The 16320-nt window shown below is 59.2% G+C and overlaps 3 protein-coding genes across 4 annotated transcripts in view; 1 reads left to right on the top strand and 2 right to left on the bottom strand.

Annotated features, from left to right (window-relative positions):
* The window catches only part of palmdb (palmdelphin b), a 13462-nt gene extending 7792 nt beyond the window's left edge, over positions 1-5670 (bottom strand). Inside the window, exons 1-5 of the mRNA XM_019890004.1 lie at positions 5200-5670; positions 3505-3574; positions 2540-2620; positions 2003-2133; positions 898-1012 (exon numbers count right to left, since the gene is read on the bottom strand). Coding sequence (XP_019745563.1) covers positions 898-1012; positions 2003-2133; positions 2540-2620; positions 3505-3549 — 372 coding nt within the window. The 5' untranslated portion in view covers positions 3550-3574; positions 5200-5670. The remainder of the gene's footprint in view (positions 1-897; positions 1013-2002; positions 2134-2539; positions 2621-3504; positions 3575-5199) is intronic.
* Positions 5671-7223: 1553 nt separating this feature from the next.
* On the bottom strand, positions 7224-13254 carry LOC109527891 (phospholipid phosphatase-related protein type 4-like). Its single transcript, XM_019890065.1, is given in 9 exon segments — positions 7224-8859; positions 8892-8975; positions 8977-9414; positions 10016-10189; positions 10665-10722; positions 11051-11246; positions 11352-11481; positions 11623-11808; positions 12919-13254. Coding segments are annotated over 9 exon segments (2259 nt in total). The 5' UTR covers positions 12991-13254; the 3' UTR covers positions 7224-7938.
* A 2032-nt stretch (positions 13255-15286) lies between these two features.
* Positions 15287-16320, top strand: part of LOC109527876 (phospholipid phosphatase-related protein type 5-like) — a 5176-nt gene continuing 4142 nt past the window's right edge. Inside the window, exon 1 of one of the 2 annotated variants that reach the window (XM_019890034.1) lies at positions 15287-15919. In XM_019890034.1, coding sequence (XP_019745593.1) covers positions 15686-15919 — 234 coding nt within the window. In that variant the 5' untranslated portion in view covers positions 15287-15685. The remainder of the gene's footprint in view (positions 15920-16320) is intronic. The other variant, XM_019890032.1, reaches the window with a different exon arrangement.

Below are 16320 nucleotides of genomic sequence, written 5' to 3'. Positions count from 1 at the left end.
AAGCCGCGTGACCGTTCGCTTTCGCGGCCGGGAGAGAAGGAAAACGGGCGGGGTCGGGCGGGGCCCTCCCGGCGACACCACTCGAGACCCCTGAGATGCACCGGATGGATGTTTCCAGAATGCAATGCGCCGCGGCGCTTTTGGCGGCGGCTACGCTACCTCCAATCAAGCCCAATGCAACACACAAACGCACTCTCGGCGGCGGCGCCGTATTTACCTGCGTGGGAGTCCGCGCTGAGCCCCTACGGTTGAACACAGAGGACTTGGATGTCAAAAGAAGGAGCGGAAGCGAGCGGGCAAACGTCGCAGGACGACCGATCGCGCCTCGGAAGCGACGCTGAGCTCGTGGGTGCCGCTCGCTTCCAAAGCGGTCGTGCATTGAATCAAAAGTCGGTCACGCCCGCGTTAGTCTTTGCTCACCACACGGCCGGCGCGGAAGTCAATAGTGACCCCGCTTGGTCAAATGGACCTCGTCACCAAGTGCAAGATATTAGGGAGAAAATCACATGCCGCACCGGGTCAGTCCAAGCGGACACACGTTCACGCGTTTGTTGGTAGACTTCAAAAAAAGGGGAGAACAAACCGAACTCTCTCTGTGTGTGAAAGGCTTCAAATGAGCGGCGCATCAAGTGCAAAACAGGCCCCGAGTCGTCAGGTCAGAAAGCAAGCAATTGGAAATATGGGGACCGGGGGAGGGGCGACCCGGGACGCGCCACTTTGACACCGGCAAGGGGTCAGAGCACAGCCTCGAGCGGGCCGGTTGGGGGGGCGTCACCGGGAGACCAGCTGGAGAGATCCGAAGACAAGATCGAGGCCGCCGCCGCGGTTTCGGCGCCAACCGGCCAGCGAGCGACGGCGTGGACTCTTTTGTTTGTGTTTTGTGCTCTTTCGGCCTACCTTGATGATGTCCTCCGCTGTCCTCTCCACTTCTTTTAATCGCTTCAGAACCACTTCCTCATTGGCCGAGATGTGGAGCTCCTCCGTCTCCAACGCCTCGATCTCTTTTTCCATCCTAATGAATCAAACGGCAAGGCTTTCAGTGACATGCCGCGAGAAACGCATCGTCCGTCCGTTCAACTTTCTCCTTTCTGCCTCTTACCAAAGTAGCCATTTTTGTGCACGCGTATTTACTGGGAGCAGAAGAGAGAGTTTTTTTTTCAGGGCTCGGACCTCAGCGATGGGACGACGGGCGGAAAAAGGCCGACAGGCTGCGCAAAAGCCGCCTCGCGGTCTTTTCAATCCGTCGTTCTCGCTGGATGGGGAGCGTCCGGGGGGGGGCCGACATTACAGTTCTTCCGTTGAAGTCGGCCAGCGTCAAAGTTCCCCGAGGCCGGATGGGATGGTTTTTTTTTCCCGGCCACCCACGGGTCCTCGACTCCAAGTAGCCACCCACCGCGCTCACGTGACACTCCCCCCACCACTGAGATGGAGGAGTGTTTGCGGTCCTCAGCCGGCGAAGCACCACGTGGCTTGACAGCATCCCAAGCATGCGGGTCTCACGTGGGGGGGGGCAAGACTCCGGAGCCGGCGCGCTGGGCTTCTTTGGCGGATGGCGGCGAGGCCCGTTCGGAGTCGCGCCGATCCCGTTAAAGCGCCGGACGCTTTAGGCCGAGCCGCTGCGGCTCGGTCTCAAGGTGTCGGCAAAGCTTCTTGGTAGGCCCGACCGACCGTTCTTCTTGTCGACTCCTCGGAGGGCTCGTTTTCAACATGTTGGGGAGCGCTTTGGGATTGCGCGCCAGAGCACAAAAGAGCAGCAAAACGTAAGCCTTCCCGCCTGGGACTTTGTAAGCCGTGAAAGCAGAGAGGGAGGCCGGCCCACTTGGATCATTTCTTCCATCCACAGAGTCAACACAGTACAGAATGGCGGCACGCGATACCAAGTCAGTGAGTGCCTCCGATTGACCTGAACTGAAAGACTGACCTCCTCCTCCTCCTCCCCCCCGACGACAACAGAGTGATGTTTGGGGCGGAGCCCGAGAAAGGAGCAGCGGCAATAGTGTACCTGTCAATATCGCTCTGCAGCGCATCGCTCTGTTGCCGTTCGTCCTGAGCCTGAAGCCTGGCGGCCTCCTGCTCCTCCTCCGATTGCGGACTCAAACCGTCCATCAGCCACTGATCCCTCAAAGCCTTCTTCTGTCAACGAAAGCAAAGACGGGGAAAGGTTAGGATGCCCGCAGCAAACGTCGCTTCCATCCATTTGCAACTTGACCAACCGCAAGCGCGCTCCCAAATGTCAATTGAAAACGCGCACTCACGACGAGCCTTGTTAACATATTAGCGGGTCGGCAGAAGGAAATTTGCCGGTTGAAAAACGCGGGCGGGGCATTTGAAGCACGCTCCCGACCCGAGACCGGCCGGCTCGTCCGGTCTTCAGTGGCGCCAACGGGCGTGAACGTTCAGATGCGAGGAAACGGTGCTCATTATTTTCTTCCTGCCATCGGGAGGCCAGTTCATCTCTTGCTCGAGATTCCCGTGTCATCGGTAACGAGCGGGGCCTGTCGACGTCTCGCTGTTATGAAGAAAACAATTTGAAAAAGACCTTGATGTATTGGAGTTTGAGCTTCTCTTCCTCGACGCGTCTTCTTTTCTCGGCAATGTATTCCCGGATTCTCCTCTTGTCCTGCGGAGGAAAGCCAAAGGTGTTGACGCCCGCCGCGTTCCGGTCGGGCCTTCGAGCCGGAGGTGACGGCCGGGAACGGGGCGCCCGCGAGCGTCCCCGAAAAAAGTGACCCGGACTCGACCCCCCCGCCCGGATGGAGCTGCGGCGCCAGCTCCCGCTTGGGGAATTTTGATTCACGCTATCCGAAAAGAAGGACCCGCCGGCGGCCTGAAATTCTCCCCCAGATGCGGGATTGGCGCGGCACGACGCGCCCGTGAAAGGAGATCTCTTTCCTTTGGCCTCCCGGTATTTATAGACCTGGCTGACATTGGCCGTGTGTGTCAAAGACGGCGCCGGCCGGCTGTGGCAGCCGACGGCGGCGGCACCAAAGCCCCGACGCCGTCTTCCAGCAGGTTCTTTGGGTTCGTTTTGGTCAACGTGGCGTTTGACTTGACGAGGACGACCCGGCCGTTTGGCGACGCGGGTCAAGCAAACGCGCGGTCGGGACTCGGAGCGGTCGGGTTGCGCGCGGGAAGAATCTTTCATTCTGCTTCGCAATGAGGAGTTGCAATTGGAAAAAATGTTTGGCGGCCAAGGGCGATATGGTACGATTTTGGACGGAGGACGCTCCAAGCGTCCATCCGGCCCCCGGCGGCAAATCAAAACGCGGCCCTCCACCTGGCGCGTGGGAGCGGCGCGACGCCGCTCCCACGCGCGACTTGCCGCGTCAGCGTTTTCTCTTCCCGCGAGCCGCGTCTCCTTCCCGACCGCCTACCGGCAAAACGTCGCGCGCGTGCGGGGACCGAATCCTACCTTTTCTGGCGGAGCGGCTGACCGACATGGCGGTGCGCGTCGGCTGAGCAAGTACAGAGCAAAAGAGAACGGCGTCCCGAGGAGGCGCTTACCGTGATGGCCTGGAGACGTTCCTTCAGCAGCTCTTTTTCCTCCATGATGGCTTTGGCAACGGCGACTTATCTGGAAGACAATTTCACAGGCCGCGTTGCCGTCATTTTGGCCAACCTCTGGGACCCGAGGTGCCAGCGAGGGTTTTTGTTGTTATGCAAGCCCGTTTATCTTCAGCGCCCTGCACGGTGGGTCCCAAAGGCTCCGTCCGATTCGGATACTTGACAGCGATTACAAAAGAACTGACAACATCCACGGCTGAAAGAGTTGTGGGCTGCGTTCGCCGACGGACAACCTTTGGATCGTGCGGAGCCTTTTCTATGCTGCTTCTTCTTTCTATTTTAAGTGATCTTTTGGTTGTCCACCTATCGAGATCGACGCGGTGTCGAAAGCTGATGAGGAATGAAAGCAAATCGGAGTTGTTGTTGCCGGTCAAGGTCACGCCGCCGTTTGCTTGTCCACCTGTTGGCACCGCCGCCGCAGTTTGATCCGACAGGCTAAAAATACGAAAGCTCCGCGGCCGGCGGTGCGTCGGCCCCGGCGAGGAGAGAATGTCAGCCGCTTAACAGCGGGCGAGGAAATCTCAACATAAGAGGTCCGTCTGGCGAAACGGAGACACTGCGAAAACTCGAACCCGCCAACGCTTGGCCGATGTCTACCGATGAATGAGACGCTTCTCCTTTTGGGCTCTGGTGAAGAAAGTCGTGGTGGCGCTTTGGTAATTTGAACGGCGGCCGACCTGTCGGTGATCTCGGCGTCCGGCGCACGTGACGCGGCCCCGACAGCCTCCCGTCCGTCTGCCCGCCTTGCCGCTCGGTCCAGGTCCTCCTCGTTTGTAATCTCTGCCGCGCCCTCCTTAATCTGATCTGCCGTGGATTAAGCGCTCACACGTTTAGCGCCACGGCGCGGGTCTGTCTCCGGCGACGTGTTTTTCCCGAGTCGGCCTCGAGCGGGAGGGCTCGCGCCCGCGCTCAAAAAGAGCAAGCAGGAAAGGAGCCCAAACGGGTGGATTTCTCCCACGCGTTGCAGTAACGGCACGACGCATCCCCGACCAACGCCGTCCGGCCCCGGCGAGCGGACGCAACTTTCTCCTTTGCGGCCGGAGGAATGACACGGACCGAGGTCGGTCATTCCGAGGGACGTCCCGCTGAATTCTTTCGCCAAAAGCTCCCGACTGAAGGAGGAGCGTGCCGACGTCATCGCTCAATCGCCCTCGCTTGACCCACAAAGCGTATCGGTTACGTGGGCGCGCGGTCCGATCCATTTTTTGTCGCGCACAAGCACAAACGGTCCTCCGTACATCTCGCGGTGGCGGCGGCGGAGGCTCGTCCTTTGAACAGAAGAGGAGTCGATGCGCCCAAGCGGTATAGCAAACGCACGCGGGGTCACGCCGTTCAGAAAAAGAGACGCTCGCCGGTGCCTCCGCATTCGCGTTGACGGGAGGCCGCGTCGAGCCGACCGCACGTTGGGCGCGGAATGCGCCCACGCCAAAGGAAAGTCGGACGTCCGATATGGTCGCCGCCCGCCTGCGGGTGATTCAAAGCGGTCGGGGCGTCGGAACCCTGCCGAGATGCCGCCGACCGTGACCTCCGCCGACGACGGCCTCGGACCCGAATCCTTAGGCGGGGGTCACGGGGACTTGGGCTTTGAGCCTCAAACGTGCTGTTTCACAAGCGCTAACTCGGAGGTCCACTCACCCGGCGGCTTGCGCGTCCTCGGGCCGCTTTTTCAAGAAGTCACTCCGAGCGTTTCCAACATCGAGGCAGAGTCGTCGGGGATTGTGTCGGCTGAGAGGAGCAGGCGGAGAAGCGAGGCAAGCCCGACACCCTCCCTTCCTCAACTCCCTCCCTCCCTCCCTCTCTCTCTCTCTCGCACTCGTGGCGATTGCGCAAATGGGCTGCCCCAAGCCAATCCAAAGTAGATCCAGACCCGAATCTTCAGATTGTGCCTTTTGCTCGGCGATCCAAAATAGCGAGGGAACTGGACGCTTTGCGCCTGCCGTTTTACAAGCACCGTCCTACTTTCCAGCTGAACGTGGACGGGCTTCTGTTGCCATAGCAACAACGCCCACTCCACTCCGAACGAACGGAGGAGGAACCGGCTCGAAAGCCGAGATGTCGTTCGCGACGGTGCGTTCTACTTTCATGGCTGGAATACGTCGGCCAATTGGAAAACATCCGGCGTCTCGTGCCTTTGACCATTTCCAGGAATCAAACGGCCGCCAACGACGATGCGAACATTTCTTGGTGTCAAAACGAGAACGTATCAACATGTCAAACACGTGCACAGAGCGCCATCGTTCCGAGACATTTTGGCTCCGATTCTGCCGAGGTTTCCAAATGGATGCGGGAAGGACGCGAGATGTCCTTTTGGGTCCGCGTCATTCGTAGTTGGCTTTTGTTTCTTCTGTGAACGAAAGGGGGTTTTCGGTTCAGGGGCGTTTGATGAGCGAGCGTCGTTTTTCTGCATTTGGGCAGTGCGCGGGAACGCTTCCCAAGGGCGTGACGGCATTTTAGCGCCGTGCGCAGAGTATCTCGGAGGTTGACGGCGAACGACGCGTCTCGTGGCGTCCGCTCGACGTTTTGAGCGAAGGTGAGCCCAACAAGGACATGGGGGCACGCCGCCCATTTCGTGAGCAAACTTTAATCATTTCGACAACGCACAATTCATCGGCGACCCCGATCGGCGTGCTCGGTCTGAGGACGTTGGATTGCTTGGATACATCTCGGTCTACATTTGGTGTCGTCAAAACAGACAAGATACATTTGTGATTAGAACCACGGATAACAAACGTGAGATTATTAGCAAAGTACTCCGGACGAGATCTTTTTTTCTCCCCTTTTCCCAGTCTTTTTTTTTTTTTTTGCCCCCCCCCCCCCCAATAGTGCATAGAATTCATACAGCGGTCAAATCACAGTGTCCATAACCCCACATTTACGACACAACCGATGGCAAGACAAGACGAGTCATGCAGAGTTTCCCGCCATTGGATGGACGTGGACTAGCGAGCGTCTTCCCTTCCCTTCTGCGGCCGGCAGTTGTCAACGATCGCCGTCACCCGATCGAACGGAATGGGAGAAGCTCGCTTTCGCTCCGGGGCCGGCACGGCGAGACTTTCGGAGACGAGAATAGGACGACATCCCGGAGGGCGGGAAAGCAGTCACCGAAAATCCAAGAGCGGCACGAGGAGAGCAAACGACGCGGGCGCGCCGACACACCCGGCCCAGAAGGTGCGCGGCAAGGAATGCTTTCCCCGCCCACGCAGAGGTCAGCCTCGGGCCGTTGGCTGCCGAGGCTCCTCCTCATTGGGAGAACGGAACGCTCGCGGGCACAAGCCGTACGGGGGAAAGAGCCGAGGATTTTCCAGTGGCGCCGAGATCTAAGGCCGGAACGCTCCCCAAAATCGACTCTTAACGAATGCCATCGGGATCGGACGGGCAGAGAGTCCGAGGTACGGCTCACGCTCGCAGCGCCACGGAGCGCGCTTCTTTGACGACGGAAGCGACGCTCGGCACACGTCAGGCTTCATCCGCAGAGACGGAAGCGCGGTTTTGGCGGTCGATGCCGCGACGTCGTCGTTTTGACGTGGATTTTTCAAAGGTAAGGGGACCTTCCGGTCATCGAGGCCTTCTCGCTGCGGCAACGGCGCGGCCGCGTCGGGCGCTCTCACCGCACAAACATCCGCGTCATTCCTTGGCCGTTATCCTTTCCCTCCCTCCGCGGCGCCTTTTTGCCGTTTGGATCTCAAACTTAGCGAGACGATTCAAATGAAGAAAGCACGAAAGAAAATCCAGCGACGGCGCCGGTAAACGACAGATACAAAAATGGTGGCTACAAAGGACGCGGTGACGAGTCCCGGCGACAGGTCAAAGGTTGTGCTTCAGTTCACGTGGACAACAAGCGCATGCGACGTCAATCATTCGACGGGGGGGGATCGACGCCGTCCGAGGAACAGTCATACGGCGGCGCGCGCGCGGCGGCATCGGGTGCTGGAAATATGCCGGCGCCGTTCCTTCGCCAAACACCACCGAGGCGCGTCTCCGCAAAGTACTTGACGTGGCCCTCGTGTTTGCCGCTCGGTCGGCGAAGGGAAGAGAAGAAGAGGAAGACTGCGCGCCGGCTGCGCTGGATTGGGACAAACTCCGCGTCCTCGCCATGTTTTCATCTCTTTTGCTGGAAGCGGGACATGCGAGAGAAACGCGCGTCGGAGAGTCAAGCCGAGTCCACCGCCTGGCGGTGACCTCGCTCCAGTCGGGTCGCGTCAATGCCGGGCGGGCATTTTGATTTTGTCAGGCGCAGCCGGCAGCCGGTTGGGGTTTTGGGGCAAAGCGGGAAATGAAGCGGGGTCGATGAAAGGGGAAGCCAGGGCCCGAGCGCGAAAGCCCCCTGAAAATCAAGCTCGCCGCCTCGGGCCCACATTGCGGTCACTCGCCGCGTTATTCCGGATGGGGCCCGGACGCGCCCTTGTAGAAAACATTTCGGGTGCTCTCCGGGCTGTTTCCTCGCTCCGGAATCAGGATGACGCTGTGGCCTTTTCGCCGCAGCGTGGATTCCCGACTGGAGGCGAGCGAGGGCATTTCTGACGCCGCGTCTCCGCCGCCGGCGTCCCCCGGAGTCACCCTGATGGTAGAGAGGCTCTGATGATGGAGCGCGTCGCCGCCGTGAGCGCGCTTGCCGTCCAGCGAGCCTTCTCGCAGGGAGTCGGAGCTCTCCGAGTCCCTGCCGGGATCGCCCAGATCGAAGGACTGCCTCAGGGTCCCGCTTCCCGCGCCGCCGTGATCCAGAGATCGCCAGCGCCACGATCCGCTTCCGTCGGTGGACGGAGCTTGGATGACCGGTTTGTTGTTTTCGGGGTGCGCTTCGATTCTGACGATGGCTCCGACGCCGCCGCCCGGCTCCTTGTCGGCGCAGGGGGCCCCCCCGTAGCGCGCCGAGCCCTGGGAAGCGCCGCCGGTGCCGCTCTCGTCCAGGCTTCTGGAATGGGCCTGCAGGAGCCCCTGCTGCTTGGACATGGCCATCACTTGCACCATTCGCGGCTGGCTTTTCTTCCCTTGGTCATTGTTGGGCCCGCAAGCGGCGGCCTTCTCGGCCACCCTCTGCCAGTGAGTCTGCGCCGGGGCGTCGGCCCGAGAAAGACCGTCGCTCCCCGCCGCCGCCGCCGCCGCTTTCGGGGAAGCGCTGTGGTCATTTTCCTGCGATTCCTCCGGAATGTGGACCAGCTGGGAGGACCCGGGTCGGGACTGCATCAACATTCTCGCTCCTCCCGCGATGCCGCTGCAGTTACCGGGCGAGGCGGCGCCCGCAGCCGCGGCCAGTTTGGACAGATAGGCGTGAGCGTCGAAGGCGGCGTCCGGACCGGCGGCCGGCGACGGTTCGCCGACGGCTCGCGCCTCGTGATGGCGAGGGTGCTGAGCGGGCTGGCCGGCGACGTCTCCCGGGGGCGGGAGCTGGAGAGGGCACTTGTGGTTGTTTTGACTTTTCCACTGCGACAAAAGCTGCTTGGAACGGCTGGAGTCCCGGTGAAGGGTGGCGGCGTGACGCCTGGCCGCCTCTTCGTAGGCGGCGATGGCCTGCGGCGTGTGGACGCGGGGGAGGGTGTGGCTAAAGGTCACCGCCGTCTCTTTGCCCCGCGGGCCGCGGGCCGAGATCCCGTCCGCGTCTCCGCCCGAGCGCTTCAGGCCGTCGTCGGCCCGCTGCTGCGGGAGAGCGCGACGGAGAAGGCCTTCCGACGGGGCGCCGGCAACGCCGGGCTCCCCTGACGCGCCGGCTTTCATTTGCAGCTGATGAAGGACCGCCTCCTGGCTAATGTGCGCCAAGGAGCAGGTGGGGCAGTGGGGCTGGGCAGGGAGGCCGCCGCCGCCGCCGCCGCTCATCTCTTCGCCTGGGAGGAAATTTCCAACCGCATACAGGCCCTGGTCACACAGACCAAAACATGCCGTGGATGAACCCACACTGGATGACGGCGGGCGCCCTACAATACACCTTCATTTCCAAGCGCTGCGACCCCTCAACTCGTTCCGGACAGCTTCAGCTTCACCTCGACACGGATGTTTTGCGCTCTGTGCAAGACGGGCGCACGGCTGCTTTGTCGCCGTTGGAATTTGAATGGATGAAGCCAAGTTCGTGAAACCCTTTTTTTGTTGTTTTTTTTCTGCCTGCTTTCATCTCTTTCCAGAGGGGCAATTGGCCACTTGCAAAGAGAAACTCACAACAGGCGAACCGCAAAGACTTTCATCACGACCGCGACCACGCAGCCGCTAAGCCGACAGAGGACATTTGTCTGGCAGGAAAAACCGTCCATGCCATTCATGAAGAAAATCGTTTCTCGAGTAGCCCGAAGATTCCGCCCCCCCCCCCCCCTTGCTTTCAGTCGCGCAGATCTCGTGAAAAGTTTTAAGACGACAACAGAGGGCGCTTTGGAGCGTGAGCCGCGGCAAAACGATGAAGGAGGCGACTCGCCGTTTGACGGGGGACGACCGCGTCTTTACGGGTTCCGACAAAGGGAAATCTTACCAGGTAGACGGCAATGGCTCCGCCCAGCAGGAATCCCAGATAGACGTCGACGGCGTGGTTCTTGTACTGAATGATCCGAGTCAGACCGCAAACGATGGCGCAGATGATGAAGGAGAAGACCAGCAGGGGCTTGAGCAGTTTGGACGAGTCCGTCAGCGTGCTGTTGAAGTACATCTGTTGGCACGGCAATCACCTTGAGGAATGCGCGGGATGGGACTCGTCGCCACAAAACGATCAGGTCGGGTCGCGGAGGGACCAAGTCACGTGGACCTCGGAGTAGGACACGCGCGTGCGCCTTTTTTCGTTTTGGGGGCCTGCCCAATCACCGATCTTTTCTCCTCCTAATCTTTCGGAGTATCGTGCCAATCGGTGACAAAACATGACGGGGAACGCGCAACACAACAAAATCAAACTAAGACACAAATCTCAATTTGGAATCCAGACGCCCCAGGCCCCAACACACACACACACACACACACAAATTGAATTGATAAAATCCATCTCTCTGTTTTTTCCTCCCTTGAGCCCAGCTACAAACATGCAACATGTTTCCCCATCCCGCATCGGTGGAAAGCAAAAGGTCCAATTTAGTGGGGAGGAAACATTTCAAATGGGGGCGAATGCAAGATTTGCGTGGGCACAAACTCACCGAAACGTACACAGCCGCAAAGGATGCCAGAGTAGCGTGTTGGGACGGGAAGGACTTTCTGCAACGCAGAGAAAGATCATTGCGTCACGGCGCTACGGGAACCGCGATCGCGACCGCGGCAAAGCTCCGGCAACAGTCGCTTCGGGGCAGAGAGCGCGTAAGCCTGCCGGTTGTCGGACATCGCCGCCGCCGGCCGGCGTGACGCTTTTTCCTTTCGGCGGGTGGCCGGAGCCGTGGCGTCCCCACCCAAAAATGGCCACGAAGCAACGAGGAGCATCGTCAAACGTCACGAGGAAGCGGACGCCGGACTAAAAGCGGACGGCGCCGAGACGCCGTCCGTCTCGAGCGCTCTCCCGATACGATTTTCCCCGATATTTGCAGCTGACCTGCCCCGGTTAATAGCGGCGGCGTCCACCCCGGAGCAGATATCCTGCAGGACGTAAGGGTTCTGCTCGCAGCTGACGCTCAGAGTGGTGTAGTTGGGCTTGCACACCGTGAGGAAGTAGGGCGCCGGGTAGCCCGTCATCAGCTGAAGGAGGTCTGTGATGAGGGCAGTGGCACAAAGACCAAAGGCGTGAACGCCTGAGGAAAACGCAAAGCAAGCGTCAACGTCGCTCCTCGGCCCAAAGCAAACACAGACAAACACAACGAGAGGCGAGCGGGTTAGGGCAAGCGAGGCCGCCGTACCTACAAAACGGATGGCTCGACGAATGAACGAGTTGAAGTGGCAGCCGGCCGCGTTGAGGTTGGCCTCGCCCCCGCCGCCGCTCCTTCTTCGAGACAGACAACAAAACAGGACGGCCTCCCTGATCATCATCTGCGAACGGACGCATTCGAGGAGAGATCAACAATCCGGAGGCGTCGCGGAAAAGGCAATTTGAAGCGTCGCCGGCGGGCGCGGGTTTGCCGCCGCGGTCCGAACGGCTCTTTGGATACGGCGCCGAGCGGAGCCTCCTACCGTGACGGCGGGCCCCGCGAAAGCCAGGCTGAGCAGCACGGGCAGGGGGATGACCTCGTGGTTGGGGTCGACGTAAGGGAGGCTCAGGCTGCGGTCGTGACAGTTGAAGCCGGACTTGACCGGCTTGAACAAATCCGTCCACTCCAGGAAGTACAAGCTGACCATGGATGACGCCAGGATGGGCAGCTGCAGCGGAGCACAGCGGCGGGAGACGCGCTCACGTCATCGAGGGGCAAATGCCAAGAGAAGAAAGAGAAGGTTACCGAGGCGCCGAGTGCCACAAATGCCGCCCCCCCGCCACCCGTCAGGCTACGCTCCATTGACAACCGCCGTGGATCTCGGTTCCAGATCGATTCAGTGAAATAGAACAGAAAGCGGGTGAACACACTCCGTCATGCCACATCCGTGGGCCAGTATTAGAGGCAAATCTCCAATCGATGGCGGCGCCGCCGGCCGCCGGTGAATTAGAGCGTGCCGAAATTGCCAAGCTGGAAAAGAGAGGCGGTTCAGGCGGCCACCGCAAGCTGCGGCGAATCGGGACGGGAGCCTTGGAAAGAAAGAAAGTGGAAGCCATTCGTGGAGCGCCTCCTCCCAAAGGTGGATTTCTACTCTTGTCAAAGCCTCCGGCGCGCCGTTCAACCTGTTGTCAGGTTGAACAGCGCGCTCGATTGCGCTCGGAGGGCCGCTTGTGACATGTGCCCGCGTATTAGTGCATCTCCGTCAACCCGCCGCAATTTGGCTCCCAATTTTCGCACTTAACTTGCTCCCATTCAAATGGACGCTTCTTCGCACGCGTCCTTTTCAAAGAACGGTCCGAAGCGATGCTGTTTCGCCAACGAATAATACCAAGAGAACCGATCACTCGATAGTCCAGTTCGATGCGTTTCGGGTTGAACACGCCAAAGCGCTTTCCCACTTTATCCTTCCCGAGTCCTGAAAGGCTTTTGGCCTTGGTGCCCTCCAATCCCCTTTCCATGCTCCCTTCTGTGATCTCGACGTATTTTGCCGCAAACGCCGAATGGTTGGCGCGTGGCCGTTGAGGCTTTGGCTTAGTTTACGTTGCTGCAATTAACCCCCCCCCCCACAAAAAAAAAAACAAAAAAACCAAAACGTGTTCACTTCCTTTGGATTTGAGCTCCGGCGGCGGCAGCAGCGGCGGCAGGTCTCCCCATTCGGCCGCGACTGCGCTCGAGAGGTTGCCGTTTTGGCGTGACCTACATAGTCCAAACGACTCCCGCCACGCCACGCGCTTTTCTTTTCACCGTCGACGCTTCGTACAAACGACGAGCGACCCACCTCGACGAAATAAAAGCAGGGCAGCAGGCTGACGCTGTCCTTGCTCGGAATGGCTTTTTCCCTCGCAGACATGGCCGGACCGCCAGACGTCGACGCCGACGCCGACCCGAGATGATGCGCGGACGGCTCCGCTCGCCGATCAGCAGCAGCAGCGCTCCATGTCGTCGTTTCGACGCGGAAGCTCGGAGCGGACGTTCCGTCCGGACTCTGCCGGATGGCAAAAAAAACAAAGCCCAAAAAGTGCCACCGACACCACCTTTTTAACCTCACTTTCTTTTTTTTTTTTTTTTTGAAGAGTCTCGCTCGGTTCCGAGCACGTTACACGCCGGGAGGCAGGCACAGCGCGGACGCGGAGAGGGGGTGGGGGGAAGACACCACAACGCGCATGCGCACTGGCTATTCTCTTTGACGTCGCGCTCCAATTTGCGCCGCCAAGATTGCTCAAAAGCATTTTTCGAGCCCGTTTCAAAATGTCTGACATCACTTTTGGAAAACTTTTTTTTTTTTCCTTTTTAAATTCCATTTATAGAACTTGCACAATCTGCATTTCCCCATGCTTTGGAATTTAGAACGAAAAAACAAATCCACCTGTTTCCGAACCCAACCCTTGCTTCATAAATATTACTCAAGATATGAATATATCACAAATGATATTACTGTTGTTTTATTATTATTTTTGTGAAAAGCTGATGTGCTAGAGAAAAAAATGAGGGCATATTCAGAATCAGCGCGCGCACACACACGCGCGCGCACGAACAGAGTTCCCTTGCATCAATGATGAAAAAATTGGGCAGAAATTTGCTGACCGGTGTCGTTTTACGACTTGGAACACATTGGAAGTGTTTGAGCGCACGGCCCTTGCTTCAGCTGACGAGAGAGTAAAAGCGCAAGGCTGCGAGCTGCGTCATGATGCTCGTCGTCACGCGTTCTCCAGCGGAGCCGATTGTGACGCTCACAAAGCCCCGGTGAAAAGGGGGGAGGAGGGGGTCGACAAGTGCGGTGTGCGGCGTTTCCCCCAGATGGCGGTCATGCCAAGTGGATGAAGGAACGGCCCGGGCCATTTACACCCACAAACCAATCCCGAGAAGGTCACCGAGAGATGACGCCAAGCCCAAAAGAAAAGACCCAAAAGAAAAGCAGGCTTGCTGATTCACAGCGCTTGCTGGTGAACAACAAGCGAGCCTTTGACACAGAGCGAACGCTTCTTCAAGAAAGACAAATAAGAGGCTTCACTCCCGATTGACGTTGCCTGTCCAACTCAACGTCAAACTAAGAGAATGACAAGTTCTTTTCAAATCAAGCACGCGATAGTGGCGAGCGGACAATTCAGGTTTCAACTCGAATAGCACCCGGCGAAGCCGGGCAACGCCACGCGGGCAATTTCCCCCTGGAAAGTCTTACAAAGCGCTCGCGCCGTGGACAAGGCGCTCGGGTTCGTACGACAGAAAACAAAATGGAGCAGGAGAGGCCATTCGCATCCAGTTCTGCGGAGGCAAATCTTTGCGCGCAGCGAGAAGCGGTTGATCCGCTTTTCAACGTGCGGCTGTCATCTTGCGTGCTTTGGCGTACGCCTCGTTGCGTGTGTGTGTCTGTGCGTGCCAGAGATGCGGTCCCGGTATGTGGGTCACGCCGCCGCCTTCAGCGTCGTCGCGCTTCAAAGCGCAGCGGAGACATTTCTCGTCTCTCAGCAAATGCTTTCATTCCTCTCCCATTTCCTTGGAGTCATTTCGCGGCGGCCATTTTCTTTGTATGCCTGCGATCTACTTCTTTGTTTTGGGCTCATCGACGCTTACAACATTGGCATCGTCGTCGAAATAACTGGCTGATTTCAATCACACGTAGGACGGGGAGGATTTTGGTCACTTGGACCGGCCTCTCGTCCAACGGCGGCGTTGGTTGATGGTGGCGCGGACATCGACCGGAAGCCGGTCGCCCAAAATGAGCCGGCGGGTTTTGGGAGGCGTGAAACAAACGCCGACTTGCAGTTCCAGGGGGAATATCCCCAGAGTCTTGGATAGCAGCACGCGGGAATGGCGCCGGCTGACCACCGCGGTCTCCCGGCGGGTCGGTTTCGGGCCGAAGGCTCATCCGGACTTGGCGTCGATTCCTCAGCTTCTTTGGACCGCCGTGGGATCCCTTGCCTCGCTTGCCGAGACCTTGTAGCCTTTCCCAAAGGGGGCGATTGCTTGTTTGTTTGCCGGATAAGGCGAGGGAAGAAAATCCAAACCCAAGACATGTTTTGTTTTGTTGGTATCGGACCCGCCCCTTGAAAGCAGCCAAGTGAGGCTTGCGAGAAATTGTCGCCCTCACGTCTCTGAGCGTGCGGCTCTTGCATCGGAGAGGAAGTGCACGGGAAAGGGCCGCACGCTTTGTCTGGCAGCAGCCGACACCTGGGGGGGGCGGGCTGAGGCGAAAGGCCACTGGCAGAGCGCAGAGCCATCCGCGCTCTCATTCGCCGCCTCCGGCCAGTGAGCGGAGGGAAGCGTCCTCCTGCGGACACGCGTTCCTCACTTTGCGAGCGCTTCGCACGCTCATCCGCAGCCTCCGGCTCCGCCTCCCTGTCGTCGACGAGGCGGCATCCCGCCCCCCCCCTCCCCTCTCTCTCTCTTTCTGCGACGCGCGCGCTGACTGGCTGCGAAGCGGGGGTCGGGTTGCCGTCGCGAGAGGGGCTGCTCCCGAAAAGCGGAGCGGCCATCCACCGCCGGCAGTGCAGAATGGAGGAGGGCGACGGCGGGCGCGAGAGCCGCGCAAATGGAATCGCGCTTCAATGAAACGTCTCCCGTCTCGCGTCGGCATCATGTTGTACTTCCAGTTGGTGATCATGGCCGGGACCGTCATGCTGGCTTATTACTTTGAGTGCACCGACACCTTCGGGGTGCACGTGCAGGGATTCTTTTGCTACGACACCACCTACACCAAGCCCTACCTTGGACCGGAGGAGCGCAGCGCCATCCCGCCCATCCTGCTGTACGCCGTGGTGGCGGTGCTGCCCACGCTGCTGGTGAGTCCAAGCTTCATCCCAAGCGCCGACCGCGGGCGGACGGGAAAGGGACGGCGTCCGCCGGGCGCCGCCGCCCGAAACGCCCGTCCCAACGTGTCGTCGTCGTCGTCGTCCTTCCGTCCGGTTTGAATCCTGAGAGGATGAACGCGAGCAACGGCGCGATCGAGTGCTTTGTAGCTTTGCGGTGATGTCGTCGGCTCCGCGATGACCTCCGCTCTTGCTTTGGCGCTTCGGTCGCTTGCAACTGCCGTTGGAGAAGACGGACAACTTCGACGTTGGAAGAGGTGGCAGGATTTTCCGCCTTCGCCGTGATGACACTGCTGCGCTTTCTTCGACAAATCTTCTATCATTGTGGCAAACAAAATGACACTAGGTTGAAAAAAAATATATATATATATATA

Source organism: Hippocampus comes, unplaced genomic scaffold (assembly GCF_001891065.2).
Source record: "Hippocampus comes isolate QL1 unplaced genomic scaffold, H_comes_QL1_v1.1 scaffold185, whole genome shotgun sequence".
In the NCBI taxonomy this organism is placed as follows: Eukaryota; Metazoa; Chordata; class Actinopteri; order Syngnathiformes; family Syngnathidae; genus Hippocampus; species Hippocampus comes.
The sequence above is the reverse complement of the archived record's forward strand: the minus strand, read 5'-3'. Positions and strand labels throughout refer to the sequence as shown.